Source organism: Paramisgurnus dabryanus, chromosome 2 (assembly GCF_030506205.2).
Source record: "Paramisgurnus dabryanus chromosome 2, PD_genome_1.1, whole genome shotgun sequence".
NCBI classification, from domain to species: Eukaryota; Metazoa; Chordata; class Actinopteri; order Cypriniformes; family Cobitidae; genus Paramisgurnus; species Paramisgurnus dabryanus.
Window position 1 is genome coordinate 15,162,953 of NC_133338.1, and position 15,797 is coordinate 15,178,749.

At 35.7% G+C, this 15,797-nt stretch overlaps 1 protein-coding gene across 1 annotated transcript; it reads left to right on the top strand.

Annotated features, from left to right (window-relative positions):
- Positions 1 to 96: 96 nt before the first annotated feature.
- On the top strand, positions 97 to 4,163 carry b4gat1 (beta-1,4-glucuronyltransferase 1). Its single transcript, XM_065294365.2, has 2 exons — positions 97 to 1,763; positions 2,161 to 4,163. Exons 1-2 carry the CDS (start codon positions 660 to 662, stop codon positions 2,350 to 2,352), a joined length of 1,296 nt encoding a protein of 431 aa, XP_065150437.1. The 5' UTR covers positions 97 to 659; the 3' UTR covers positions 2,353 to 4,163.
- The last annotated feature ends 11,634 nt before the right edge of the window (positions 4,164 to 15,797 follow it).

A 15,797-nucleotide genomic window follows, 5' to 3' on the forward strand; every position in this document is an offset into this window, starting at 1 on the left:
TATGGCAAACACATCATTAAAAGGAACTCTCTTTTTAATTCCGCACATTTTGTCATTAAATCTGTCTATAAACAAAAAGTAGACAAATTGGTAGTGTTATTAGTCAGAAGGATGAATGTTTTATGAACTTTTATAATAAAACTGACCCGAGTTCACCTACACTGGTAATTTGTGACCAACTCCCCCTAGTGGTGAATCGTCGGATTTTCGAAACGTTTCGAAACAGTTATGACGTAATGAAGCCTAGAATCACGTGACTTTGGCCAGTTTGAAACAAGCTCCGAACCAATGATTCGAAACAAAAGATTCGTAAATGTTTCGAAGCCTAATGAAGCGTGCTTCGAAATCGCCCATCAGTATTTACGGTAAGCATGCATCGTATAAACATGCGCAGTGTCCGATCTTTAAGAACGCTCATCTCTTCTCGCTTACGAGCATTATTTCTCACGGAACCAAACATGTAACTGAATTCTCTCTTAAATATTATCATCAAGCTAACCTTCACTACAGCTTGCTGCAATGCAAGTCCCGTCTGATGCATGCACGCGGGATACATAGCTAAATAGCAGCACACTGGCTAACCCTGAATGACTTACAGCATAGCACTTTGTCTCTGGATCTATTTCATTTGTATTGACTGAAAAGTAGCAAGTATTGTAATGCATCTCTCCAAAAAATGTTCAGTTTTTAAGGTGGTGCTCAGTGCCCTTCTTATTGTTGCGTTATTGCAGCTTTTTTATCTGTCCTTCCTCTCAAAATTGCATGGCAAACAGCAGCGCTACAAGTATTCAGAGCTCTTCGGCTCCAAAAAGACATCCCAGCAAGAAGAGAAGAACCCCAGACGAGAACATTTCAGATACTCGTTGTCCACAGGTGGTATCTTTGATGAGAGCGGACAATATCGTGTATATAAGAACCTAATCAAAAGTGACTTCTCGACCAATCAGAAGCCGGGTGCAGATCCGAGATCTCACCACCTTGCTTTGGCCACCCATACAACTATTAATAACCTTCATCACTTGGACTCACTGTTGGAGCGCTGGCAGAATCCTCTGTCTGTGGCTATATTCGCCCATAACCAAGATGTCAAGTTTGCCACAGCCTTCGTCTATGCCCTTAGCCACTTCTGCCCTCAGATTAAAGCTCTGGTGGACTTCCATCTCGTCTGCCACTCAGGGGAAATGGCCAGCTTTCCAGATCAGGACAGAGAGCATTTCATTGGGCTTGAGGAAAAAGGTTGTCCTGGTGTATTCGCCAAACTTGAATCTTATCGAGACAAGTATAAGAACTATGCCATCAGCGGCAACGTCTCCTATCCCAACAATCTTCTCCGAAACGTGGCCCGTAGCGGCACAGATGCTGCCTACATCTTAATGATAGACATCGACATGATACCCAGTGCTAATTTACACCACCAGTTTGTGACCTTGCTGATGAAACGAGAACCGGCTGTGGATGAAGTCCTCGTGCTTCCTGCTTTCGAAATCAGACACACTCGGAAAATGCCTGCTTCAAAATCTGAGCTGCTGCAACTCTATCAGGTTGGGGAGGTGCGACCGTTCTATGATGAACTTTGCCCTCGCTGTCAGGCTCCAACTAACTACTCCCAATGGGTCAATATGCCTATCAAAAGCTCTGGGCCTCTGGAGGTGGCATACACCATCAACTGGGCGGACCCATGGGAGCCTTTCTACATTGGGGCTCGATCGGTCCCTCTCTACGATGAGAATTTCAGGCAATATGGCTTCAACCGCATCAGTCAGGTGAGTGTGTGGGGATGCTTACGTCCATGCTTGGCTTACTGTGTATATGTGTCTATACACAATACTGGTCCAAAATCACATGCCTGCCTTTTAGTGTGTTTGCGTTTTCTCCCACGGTTCGGCTTCATCTTTTCCTTTTAAAATGTCTTCTAATTGTCCTTAATAGGTACAAGGTAATAATAATTACAAACAAAATTGCTCAATGATTTTGCCATCTTAATTGTTGGTATGCAAGTCACTATCACAGATCCACGTAATCACAGATTTTTTTGACAGCATGTGTATGTGGCAATTTTTAAACATGCAAAGGTAAATGTTTTCTGTTTTTTACTACACCATTGTCATGTAAACTTAGCCTTAGTTATTTACTCATTTGTGACCTTCTTTTTCTTCGTAGGCCTGTGAGCTTCATATAGCAGGTTACAGATTCTCTGTGGTGAGCAATGCCTTTGTGGTGCACAAGGGGTTTAAGGTCCACGGCGAGTTCCACAGTAGGAAAGATGAGGAAAACCGTAAGAACCGCCTCCTTTTCCGTAGCTTTAAGGAGAGCCTAAAGGCCAAGTACCCCAACTCACCTCGACGCTGCTAAGAAAATGACTGCCAGAGACACAAAGTCAACTAAACTGCAATCAAACCTTAATCACTATTCTTCCAGCTTGGATTTTACAGCTGCAGAAAACTGGAACTCGGTCCACATTTCTATTTTTTCTTATAAAGTCATAAAACAGCCTAGCACAGCTGGACTGTCACATGACCAGTATAGATGTAGTATTTTTATTTATTAAGTTTAGAAACATGATCCTTTGGGATTTGAGAGCAGCCAACAAGGTTATTTTATATCTTGATGTCTTGAGTCAAAGCTAATTTATTTACATTTATTTTTATGCAAGTTCACCATTGCAATGTTCACTAAAGTTTAGCATATTTTTATTTCTTTTTATCCATTCTTAACACAAGAAATGCAATTTCTGCTATTCACATACACTACACAAATGGCATAAATAAAGGTGTATTGCACCTTTGTTAAACTTTCAGCCAAGTAAAGTTTGTATATGTAGAGTTTTTATCTTGTGCAGCTATCTGATGTTGTGACTGTATCCATATGTTGGTTTGCATCACTCATCTTTCATATAGATTCACAGCTATTAAGGTTAATAGGTCACTTTTATGCTAATAATGGATCTCAAGAGGCTTGAAAATACTGACAGAGTGTTTTAGTTATTTCTGACTTGTGGTTTAAAAGGTAGATGAGGATAAACTAAATTAGATAATGCAGGAATTTGCAGGTTGAGATCTTAGTGATTGTTTAAGCGCACACTGTGACGCAGATGTTTACTTGAACTGTAATGATTATTTGTAACACAAAATGATTTGTTTAGCTTAATTGAAAAACTAACCCTACTTTTTGTTTCTGCTGGCAAAATGAACAATATTTAGTGTTTAAAAATCAATAACACTTTATGATATGGTTTCATATGTTAACTTTAATTATATAAGTTAACCTAAACTAACAGTGAACAATGTTTCTAAAGAAAGCTGTAAAACACTTTGCTCATTGTTGGTATGCATTAAATATTTATTTTTTAAAAACCTAATTATAAAGTGTTATGAAAAACTTTAGCCTGGTGTTGACTGAATGCATTTTTCTTATAGTTTCCATTAGTAGTATTATTTTGCCAAAATGTATGTTTGCCATATCAGCTTTTTTAATGGTTTACTTTTGTGTCGTGTAATAATGAAGCATGTTGTGTTGTTTGAACACTGGAGAAATACTGTAAGTCAAGGAACTTTTGTGGTACTACAAAAAATGATTGTAAAGTGTTTCATATGACTATATTGTAATGTATAGTCAATCAAAACTAAAACGCTTAATGTTAACCTGAACAAGAAAATAACTCCTGAGTTATTTATTATTACTGACATGTTAGTTCTGATCTTGTTACATAAATCCACTAGGTTTTTGTTCACTTTATCTAGATAGTTCACCCAAAAAATTACATTTTGTCATTTACTCACTCTCATGTTGTTACAAAACTGTATACATTTTTTTGTTCTGATGAACACGAAGGAAGATATTTTGAGGAATGTTTGTAACCAAGCCTTTTGTTTTATTATGAACATTCCTCAAAATATCTTCCTTCACGTTCATCAGAACAAATACATTTATACAGGTTTGTAATAACATGAGAGTAAATGATGACAGAACTTTAATTGTTTTGGTGAACTGCAAGTTTTAAGTTTGTTTTTGTCTTACTACTTTTAGTGCAGGTTTTAAGGTGAATAATATTTATTGTAATACTGATAGGGATTTGCTGTTCTAAGGTCAGTGTTTTAGCTGGTGGATTGCAATGGAAAAATTGTTTGCAATTAACTGTGATCTTCAAAAATAAAACACTTTTATCAGTTTTATAAATTGAGGAGATCTGTTCCCTACATATGTTTTGTTACTTACACCAAGCTATATGCTATTTTGATGAAAAGGGTTTATTGACGTTATCAATATTAGAGAGATAACAGTATGAACATGTTTGAGATTTCCCCTTATATCCTGGAAAACCATCAAAAAAAACAAAAAAAGTTTAAATAAAATACAACCGAGACTACATTAAATCAAGTTTATAACCATGGTCATGTTATCCAACCAATCAATGTGAGGAGGTCCTTCACCTCACCTATCCCAGTTAAAGAGTGGGGAGACTCTGGGTTCAAGATAATATTCAGAGCTCCGAGCTCTCCATTTATAAATCAATAAAAATAAATGTTCATTTATAAAATCAATAAAAAAAACATTAGCCTAACGATTGGATCTTAACTTGATGTTTAAAGTTTAAAGTCACACATGTTCTTACGAATAAAATGCTGTACAGCAGTGAACCAGTAAGGGGCACACTGTTCCAACGCAACAACCAAAGCCAGCTGTGTGTCAGGTGTGAGAGTTCTCTCTAAGACCAACTTTATTTAAAGGTCCCATTCTTTCTGTGTTTTTGAAGCATTGATTGTGTTTACAGTGCGCAATATAGCATGTGTTCATGTTTCACGTGTAAAAAACATGGTATGTTTCACACAATTTACTTATCTCTATAGACCATTTCAAAAGATGTAAACAACACTGGTCCAGAAACACTTTCTGTTTCTGTTTTTTTTTTCACATATATCATAATCTTTATGATGTTTGTTTAACTTTTTGATTCAGTTCTATATGTTCTGATGGTTGTAATTTATCCCAACGTTTATCTCGTGTTAAAAAACTGAAACAGGAAGTGCTTCTGCACCAGTGTTGTTTACATCTTTTGAAATGTTTTATAGCGCTTCTGTAAATATGTATGTATGTATGTATCGCCTGGTAGTGAACTTTGAGCTTTATCATTTTTGCAGGTATTATTTATGCTCTAACAGCAACATTATTACACACCAACTAAAGTCGGGATCAGGGAGAACGTGAACTTTTATATTTGTATGAATGCACTGGTGACATCACTTTGTGATGTAAATCATATAAAACCGTAAGTTTATTAGAGAAAAGAAATAATGAATCCCAACACCTAAACCCAACATCGGTATACAACAACTTACAAATGAGAATTGCCATTGTGTTGATTAATTAGAGTATAGTGAGGAAGGGATGCCGGAAATTTCCTTATTTGTGATTGGGTGGCACTAACATACATGACTATCATTGATCTAAAGAATTTCAGTAATTTACCAAACACAGAGTGACATACAAATAAAAACAATATGTTTATGCCAAATGCACAATTATGCTGCAATTCCTTGGTTACAATTGTCTACCATAACATTATAAGCAAAAGGCTGTACACTGTAAAAGATGAAAGCCTCAATAAGTGATGTGTACTTACTCTTTCTATTTATTTCAAATAATCATGGAAAGTTTTAGATATTAAACTCATGTTTGTAAGTTTCCAAAAAGTTCAACGTAAAGTTACACATTGGCTTAACTACTTGAGTTGAAACAAAGCATATCTTCAAGTATATTTAACTCACATTTTTAAGGCAGCAGATGAACTTTTGTTTAACCAGCTTGAAATGTTTTACAGTGTACAATTATAAATTAAACTGAAAAATGACAGTCACCTTTTGAATGCTCATTGCGTGACTCTGATCAGTTGAAATAAATGAAAATTTACTTAAGTTTAAACCATTAAGCCAATTAAGTTCACAAGAATTGGTTTACGATGAATTTGCAATTGGGATTCATTATTTGCTTTTGTGTTTTGCTGAAAATGTGAGTGGCATTTGCCACAAAGGTGTAGTGGGTGGGTGCCAATGCTATAAGAACCATTTTTGGCTGACCTTTAACATTTGAAGAACCTTTCTGTTTCACAAAATATTCTTTAGGTGATTAAAGTTCTTTAGATTATAAAAAGTATGAAATAAAATGGTTCTTCTATGGCATCGATGTGAAGAACTTTTAAGCATCTTTATTTAAGGAGTAGTCCACTTTGAAGATGGAGTCCATTGACTTTTCATAGTAGGAAAAAAAATATTATGTTAAGTCAATGGGCCCCATCTTTAAAGTGGACTACTCCTTTAAGAGTGAAGGGCAATGTTACAGCACAGTATGTTATAGTATGCTATAGTGGTGTGTGTTTGGGATGTTGGTTCCATTTGTGAAGTTTGCAACCTGCAACTTTGTCTTCTGTCCACACATCAGTCTGTATTTATGTGTCATCAAAATGTTTGCTATCTTTACCTCTGCTTATTAGCTCTGCCTTCAGTACAGACAGGTTACAAGAGGGCAAAGTAACAGCTTAATGCAATTAACATCTATGCTGCTAAATGTAAATGAATAATTAAAGTAAACCGTTGTGTTTGATGACAAGAGTAAATATTTGTACCTTTTTAAACCTTTTCTACAACTTTTGTAAAACAAGTGAATGCTCATAACATGGATGAATAACATATGGTTGTTTGCTCTGTCAGAGTCAGAAAGTTTTTATTAAATGTAAAACATCTACAAAGACAATATCATAACTAACATTTCTAATTACATATATCAGGAGTTTTGTTGCAAAACGAAATAACTCCGTTTTTTTCAGAAATCTCGTTTTTTGGTTGTGCATTCCAATTAATATCAATTTAACTGCAGTTGTATTGTTTTGATTTAAACCTTCATAACTAAAAAAATACAGCTAAGTAGCACCATAAAACAAAATAATAACATGATAACATAATAATAAACATGTTTTGACAAAAATTTTAAAAACAGAGTTATCTCGTTTTGCAACAAAACTCTTCATATATATATATAAAAAGTACAGTCAATTTTACAACTTTAAATTCAAACCTCTTTCTTTGTTTTAACATGATGTCACAAAAGTAAACAAGTTTATAATCTGTGTTTTACTTGTTGAAAACTTGTACGGAATAGCGTTCTTTCTTTAAATATTAGATTTCCATGATTGAATCCATAAGCAGTTTTTGTGTTTTATCAATACGTTATGAGAAATCTTCTCTGTGGTAAGTGACATTATGGCACAGTGCTCAAACTGTGTTGTAAACATGGCCATTTTTCAAACTTGTAAACTCTATTGTGCTTTAATAGTTTTCCATACTGAGTTGTATTCGCTCTTTCTCCTCTGACCTAAAGAAATGTGTGCAAGGAAGCAGAAGGCATGATGGGTGAGGGGGTTGCTGTGGATATAAGGCGTTTTATTAAGCAGGTTTGGTGAGGTAAAGTGGGGCTTATCCCAGCAGCTTTGGGGAGTGAGGCTTATTTGGGTCACAGAGCTTTATGACACAAGCAATTAGCACTGGTACTAGCAGGAGGGAGGCAGCCCTCAGATTAGCTGCCCTGAACCAGGAGAAAAAGATGGTCGCTCCCTGTGCCTCTGAGCCCTGTGAGGGGGTTTGAGCCAAGTAGCTTGATCCAGTTGACCGAATTGTTTCTCTGCACATGCAACCATACAATCAAGTCCAAAACATTTGTAATGGACTGCAAGTAGACCTTCAGCAAATTGGTATGCATTATTTATTGATAAATGCACACCTGACCTGTCAAATGTCTTAAAATAACCACCAGAGTTAGGAGTTAGCAATGTTTGTGGTAACCGTGGCATAAGAGTTTGGCCCTTAAATTATGTAAGAAATAATGGACGACAGGCCTTTGAATTATTCAAAAATAGTGCACACCCAGTAATGTGGCACAATGCGAAGCGGACCAGAGTCATTCATTCCACTTAAGCTCTGGTGGAGATTTAACAGGTTAGGTGTGCTTTTTACAGAAAAATGATCAACACCTGTGGAACATTTCTCAAACAATCACAAAAAAGCATTCAACAGGACCATGGTATAAGTATAAGGAATAATTGACGATGGGCCGTTTAATTATTCAAAGATAATGCACAGCCAAGGTGGTAATGCGGTAGTGCATTATTTTCGAATAATTTAAAGGGTACATATCATGAAAATCTGACTTTTTCCATGTTTAAGTGCTATTATTGGGTCTTCAGTGATTCAATCCACCTAGAAAATATGAAAAAGATCAACCCAGTAACTTAGTTTTGGAAAATCATTCTTTGCAAGCATGGGAAAAATAAGGTCATTGAAATGTGTCTCCCCTTGTGATGTCAGAAGGGGATAATACCGCCCTTTAATATCCACTTTTCAACCACAGCACTGCTATTTAGTGCAGAAATCAGCTCATTTGCATTTAAAAGGACACATCCAAAATGGCACATTTTGCTCAGACCTACAAAATGGCAATTTTAACATAATAAATAATCTATATGGTATTTTGAGCTAAAATTTCACATATGTACTCTGGGGACACCAAAGATTTATTTGACATCTTAAAAAAGTCCCCTTTCAAGGACTGGAGTCAATTATAACTCTTATACCATGTGTGTGTTTTACAGAGATATGATCAACACCCAAGGATCATTTCCCAACCAATCAGAATAAAGCATTCAACAGCCCCATGGTATATATCATATTATAGATTCTGATTGGCCAGTTGCTGCAAATCATTTTGACAGGTACAGATGAATATTACACAAACTATGTATTTTAATAACATATCCTGCATTACAAATTATTAAACCATATAATGTGTTCATAACACTCGTCTTATCTTAAAACCAATGGTAAAGGGGTTTTCCTCACGGAAGGTCTGTATTCATTAAAAATATATAAATATTTAATGTTCCTTACCTTACTTTTTAGGTTAAAAGACGTGTAATAAGTAGTATATTGTACAGGCAGCTGCCTATACATTATCCCTTACTTAAAATAAACAGTATAACTTTACATTGTGTATACTGTGTGTAAATGGATATGAGTTATTAACACAATGCACAAATCTTTAAATAGATTGATCTACTTGTCTATGTAGGCTACTTAATTAAAACCTATAACCTTTCCACAGTTCAGCCATGTTAGACAACAAACATCAAGTCTCACCTCAGTAGGGCATTGAGACATGTGTCAATAGATGCTTTGGCTGTCTGTGTTTTAAACCGATCCTGCTAATACTGTGATCATGTGCAGGGCAGCTCTAATGAAACATGACACTAAAACAGCAGGAGCGACACACGAGAAAAGTCAAGCAGTCTTATAGTTTTTGCTTCATGGGATTTTACACAAACACAGATGGACACCCAGGTCCATTGACCCAACACATTAATAGTTTAAAATATTGAATTATTTAAGTCATTTTATTGTGAATGCATAGAGGATAATTGGTTAAATGAAACGGCATTAACACTTCTCTCTCTCTCTCTCTCTTTCTCACACCCAAACACACATGAGTGCCTGAGCAAACCTGACAGTCTGTGGATCAATCGATACACTAATTCCTCTTTTGGGCTGCTAAATCGAGCCTTTGGAGAAACAATTGATATGATATAATGACCCCTGATAAAATAGACAGCAGTTTGTATTATGGACCTCATGGCATTACTCTACTATATATATCCAAAATCCTATAAGCTTTATGGTATCCCTCTGTGGTAGACTTGCATTGCCATGTGATTGGAATAAGTTGCAAAAAGTGCAACTGTTTATTTCCTAGAAACAAACATAGCTATCTTGCAATACGAATGATGCAACATGCTTGATCACAAAAAGTATTCTGTACATTTACATAGCCATTTAGCAGACGCTTTTTGTCCAATAGAAGCAATTACAGCAACACAAGAACAGCAATACATAAATGCACTAGAATTCATAAAGTCTAACACACTATACTAATCAAGGGTTATTTTTTATGACAGAAAAGATAAAGATAGGAAAACAGACATTAGCAAGTGGATAAAAGATGGGTTTTAAGCTGATTCGTAAAGATGGCTACACAGTCAGCAGATCTTGTCGCAACCTGCAGATCATTCCATAGATGTGGAACAGAACCAGAGAAGGTACGCGATAGTGCGATAGTGAATTTTCCATTTTTGGGATGGTACCACAAGCCACCTAGATCGGAGGGATCTACAGGGTACATAAGTCTGTGTTCTTATCTTGCATGTGACAAGACAGTGATGCATAATGAAAAAAGTACCACTTATTTTAAAACTAATTTTGTCTTCTATTTTGGGTTATTATAGGCGGGGTAGAAGATCAGATTGGCTGGTGGAAGTCACAGAGGCAGGCCTTAATGAGTATTAAAGTATTAGGTGAGAATAAGCCTTTGGGCTAAGCCCTTTAGAATTCCTAAACAACTCCAGTAACACCTGTTATATCATGGAATCACCTAAGATTGAAATTATTTTTTCCTTAGCTCATATAAGCTATGAAACCTATAACATCTGCTATGTCTTCATCAGATATCACTGTAGAGGTCAAGAGAAACCAATAACAACAACAAACTTATTAGACAAATATAATGCTGGGTTATTTTCAAAAAGGGAGGTGTAGGATCATAAAATGTTTGATGCATAAGATCCGCTGAGAATAGACGCTTGCAATGAACCATGTGTTGTGAGTTGTTCTAGCTACAGATAGAGACTCAATATCCCCTTGTCTAATATCGAAATCCTCCACCATGTTCTTTCAAATCCTCTTTTTAGGCTGTTGGGGATCCGCTATCAATATGATGTCACATTGATTACTCCCCACCCATGACCACACACAGACTCCGCCTTATGAGTGCGTAGTTCAACCTTCTGCCAGATACACATGTTTTGATGTAGTCCAAAGCACATATGTACGTCCACTCCCTAATTTGCATATGAGGAGGGAAACAGAAGCTTTCTTTGCATTTAAAGAAACACACAAAAACACATATTCATTCTGATTGAGCATATTGCAAGTCAAGGACATTGAAGTGGGTGCTCTGAGTTTATAAAATAAATTTTTGTAGGCCACCCATGTGTTGACTTGCATATAAAACTGTTAAGAGTATACATATATTCTGCAGACACTAGTATATTAGTATGCTTGTGGGCATTTGAACCCTATCATCTTTAAATTCAAAACTTACTATTACATCCGTAATGGAACATTAAACCGATTGGTACATTGACACCTCTATTTTCGACAGTGTTACTGCTTAACAATGTGTGTGTGTGTGTGTGTGTGTTTGTGTGTGTACTCTTCTTTTTCCACTGATTGGAAAACAGTTTATCTTTTCTCATCCACAACAACAGAAGAGGAAGTAGAGCAGTCGTTTATTTTGTGAACCTCACCAATGTGTTTTGGGGTGTGGGGGGGGGGGGTGCAGGGGATACAGCAACAGCGTTGCATTGATTTGCAAACGAATTTGTAATTAGCTGTTTGCAAAGGGGTATTAGTGTGCACTTTGTGTGTGTGTGCCTTTCAGTAAGAGCACCCAGATTTTGGTGATTGTGTATCCCTCTTGTCTTGAGTAAATGAGAATGCCCCGTGATAAGGAGATAACACTAATTAGTTCTCCACCCATTTACTTGTTAACTGTGTTTGTGTGGATTTATAGGCCCATGGTAATACGCCATCCACCCCCTCCACACACACCCGCTGTTTTTGCCTGTTGGCTATGTTAACAACTCATTTAAGCAGAAGGAGCTGAATTTAAGCCTAATTAATTATGCCAAGCGGGCTTCCATGGCAAAGGCTGGAAATAATGTGAAGAGACACTTCATACTTGAAACATGGCTTATCGGATCATAACTCTAGCTGTTTGTATGTATATATGGCAAAGACCATGTGTTACATATAGTTAATAAGCATGTGCGCATACAATTAGAATTTTTTTTATCTCTCTTTGCAAACGGTAATCTGTTTTGTCTGGTTAATTTGCAGGAGGAAGAATTCAGTGCCCGATATTGTCGCAAACGATAGCATTAACTATCATTAATTTACCTTGTATTTGTTTTATATACTGTTTATAAAACATTGGGTAATTTTTTAATTAAGTCCTGGGTCAAAGAGACAAACTAAGCTGCTGAAATAAATGAACCCATAAAATGTTTATAGATGACCCAACATGGGTTAAAACAACCCAGCATTTTGAGTTGAAACACCATAACACAGGTTAAATTACGACCCATTTGGTTGAGTGTATTTTACAATTAAGTACTTTATAAATAAAACATTTAAGAACAACATAACATTGCGGTACCTGCGAGATAGGATACTCTTTATAAAAACATATTTTTAAAACTTTTGCATGCTTTTATAAGACTATTTTTATAAGTCTATTAAAGATTATGTTTCAAAATGTCCAAAGTGCCCGTTTTACATTTAAAAGACAAAATAAAATGAGTTGTACTACAAGTCAAGAAAGTGATCTTACTTTGATCTGTTCAAACTAGATTCACTGGCAAAAAATAATCAATTTTTTAAACACACATATACACTTCATCTTATCCTCATCCTATGATTTATCCTCTTGTAGAGATTGGGAAGAGTTAAGCAGATTTGGAGTCAGTCTGTTCTCAAAGTGTTAATACAGATTGAACCTGTGTTTAGTGCTGTGTGTATGTTGACAGAGAAGTGTCTGGGAATCAGATTAATAGAGAAAATGATCTTCGCTGAGCTCATTCCTGTCCTTTGACATGCATGTCTTTGTCTAATAATGCCATACAGTAGCAAGAGCTCAAGGTTAGATTTATATTATATTATATTATATTATATTATATTATATTATATTATATTATATTATATTATATTTAGTTTTTGTTGTTGTTAAGAAGCCATGTATGCTATGCTGTTGGTTATTAAACATAACAGATAGGCATTACAAAAAGCTTTTTCACTGGATCAATAAACACTCATAACTTTCAGAATACACAAATCTTCTTATCACTGATGGATCAATAAACAACTAGACGTATTGTTTTGTCTTCCGATAAAACCCTCTAACCTCTAAACCTCAGTCTAAACCTCATCCTTCACCTGACTGTAACCTTTACTAAACAGTCTGTATAAAGATTTAACATGATTTGACCTCGGAGCACAATTAAGACCTCCATATGCAGTCAGTTTATAGCAGACTCATAAGTTGTCATCAGACAAAATCTGTCATCCAACTTTTAGCACACAACACATTAATTTCTAAGCCCCATTGTCTTTTTTCAGTATACTCTAATAATAAAAACTGCAGTTATCCAGGAAGGGTTTTAAACTTTGATGCTATCAGGGTTGGAAATGGCAAAAAATTGACTGGGGGGTTTGGAAAGGGGGTAGATTTAGATGACATTTTAGATTGGGTTAAAATAACATAACATTACAATTTTTATGTTTCCTTCTATATGTTTTCTTGAGTATTTAAGTCACACAAACTTTTGACACTTTAACAATAAATTGTCCTCATGTTAAAACAATGTTGTAGAGGGTGAAAATGTATAGTTAATGGATGTATTAAACAACAGGAAAATATTAAATGAAATCAATACATCAGTCATACAGTGCCACTGTGACTGAAGTGACAATCTTGATGATGCATTATAAAAATAACAGTTGCAATAAAAGAAAACTCTTAATGGAGTTAATTGTTATTTATTTATTTGTTTATTTAATCAGGGACAGCGCACATTAATAATACATAGATATGTAAAATGCGCCAGATTTAGCCAGTATTGGTTAATTTTCTTCTGTAGTCCCTTTTGGCAGATTGATGTTATATGGACAGAAAAAATATAAACAATGAATATTAATAAATCACAATAAAAGCAAGAAAAATAAAAAGGCATAAACAAATAAAGATAAACTAAGATTATCAAAACAAAATGACATACTACAATCCACAAATCACTTTAATGATCACAATTTTGATGGGTCAATAACCAAAGTTTTTAACTTTTTTGAGAAACTACATCTTGTTAATTTTAAATGCTAATGGTGAAATATAATTCATTTTCAATTCCACCATTTCAAAAATTCTTACCAGTTTGAGGTGGATCTCTGTTCCCCTCTCTAAATTCAGTTCCCAGACTCCGTCCCCCCAGGTTCCCCCCACCATTCCAGCCCTATAGAATGATATAGAAGCGTACATGGATAAAACACACTATTAATAAAAAAATAGCATCTCAAGAACGCTCATACATTACAAAAAGTGTCTTCAAGGGAAAATTGTACCTGTTGCTGCTAAATCTTTATTTTTTGCTCAACCCATCTAATCACTACTGTCAGACATGGTAATAATGAGGGTATTTACCCATTTGTCTAACTAATTTGTTGACAGATGCTTATGTTGAACCAGATTAATAGTAAAACAGTCTTCTAAGGACTGATTAATGCCCAGACTATCTTAGGGATTGAATAGAGAGGGGATATTATTATAATAAGGTGGCCCAAGGTGGCATCCAGCATCCTTCAGACCTGCTCCAGGGTCACAGAGGATACGGTATAACCATCTCCAGATTAATTAAGGAGGTATTAGTCAGTCAGGATTGTGGTGGATGCTGAAGCGATTTAGACAACATGCATTTCAAATGTCCCCTCTGACTCGCATGTGATAGTGATTTTCATGGCCTAAGCGCCTCGCTGAGATAAAATCCCAATTAAAGGCAGTACACCAGCATGAGCAACCTTTGGTCCATTTACCTTCTGACAACACAAGCCCATTTACCATAACGACTATCAACAACATGCAGAAAATTTTTTAAATGATGTTCACAAATTTGAACATGAGAAAATACAGAACTTCATACAAAAACAATTTTATGTTCATTTTTAACCTAGCGTTGGGGCGATAAGGGATTAACCCAACCCACTGGGTTGTAATTTAATCTATGCTGGGTTGTTTTAACACATTCTTGGGTCAAAATAAAATAAAAATTGTTCATTAATCCGAGTGGCTAGGTTCATCTCTCTTTTTTGACTCAATGCTGGACTGAAAATAACCCAGCATTTTTTGTTTTTGTTTGATGGTGCATAAAGGATTTGTACAATATACTGATGAAATTGTTGGAAAGTATACATCATATTTTGTCTATGGTAGATAATTAATATTTACACTAATTTACACTATATTCCTTAAACATGTTTACAGCCACATCATGATTAAATTTAAATGGCTCATAAAAAGAAAAAAAGGTTAGTCTGTGCTTTAATAATAAATACTCATGAAACAGTTTTAGTAGATTTATGGAGTGAATTAAAAAATAGTATGTTTGCTACAGGTACAGCAAACTGACAGTTAATGTCTTCCTCAGTTTAATGTAACAATCTGATCATTCAAAAAACACTTGCCTCCATGAACAGCACCCCCCTGCTAAGTGACTAATGACCGAGACGTATAATCCCCCTCAAAACAACACAAATATGCTAATTCAATCTCTCTATAAATAGGGTTGACTTCTGATGCTCCTCCTTTACTGGAACTTGCCCCATGCACCTGGAAGACAGGAGTGTTCCACGGGTCTACCCAGAAAATACCGAGAAGTCGTATTGGCCTATTATGTAACAGGTGACTCTTCAAATGAACCAGACTTCTGGTTCAATCGAATCAGTGAGTTTGTTTTCCATAAAGAAGATATCTGTACGGCAGAGACATTTAAAGCAGATCCAGGTACACCTTGGAGACTGTAGCGCGCAATGGTGATAGAAGACGCGCAGCTTTACGCACTGACCTAAAGCTGTTTAAAACCAGTCAGTCAACGA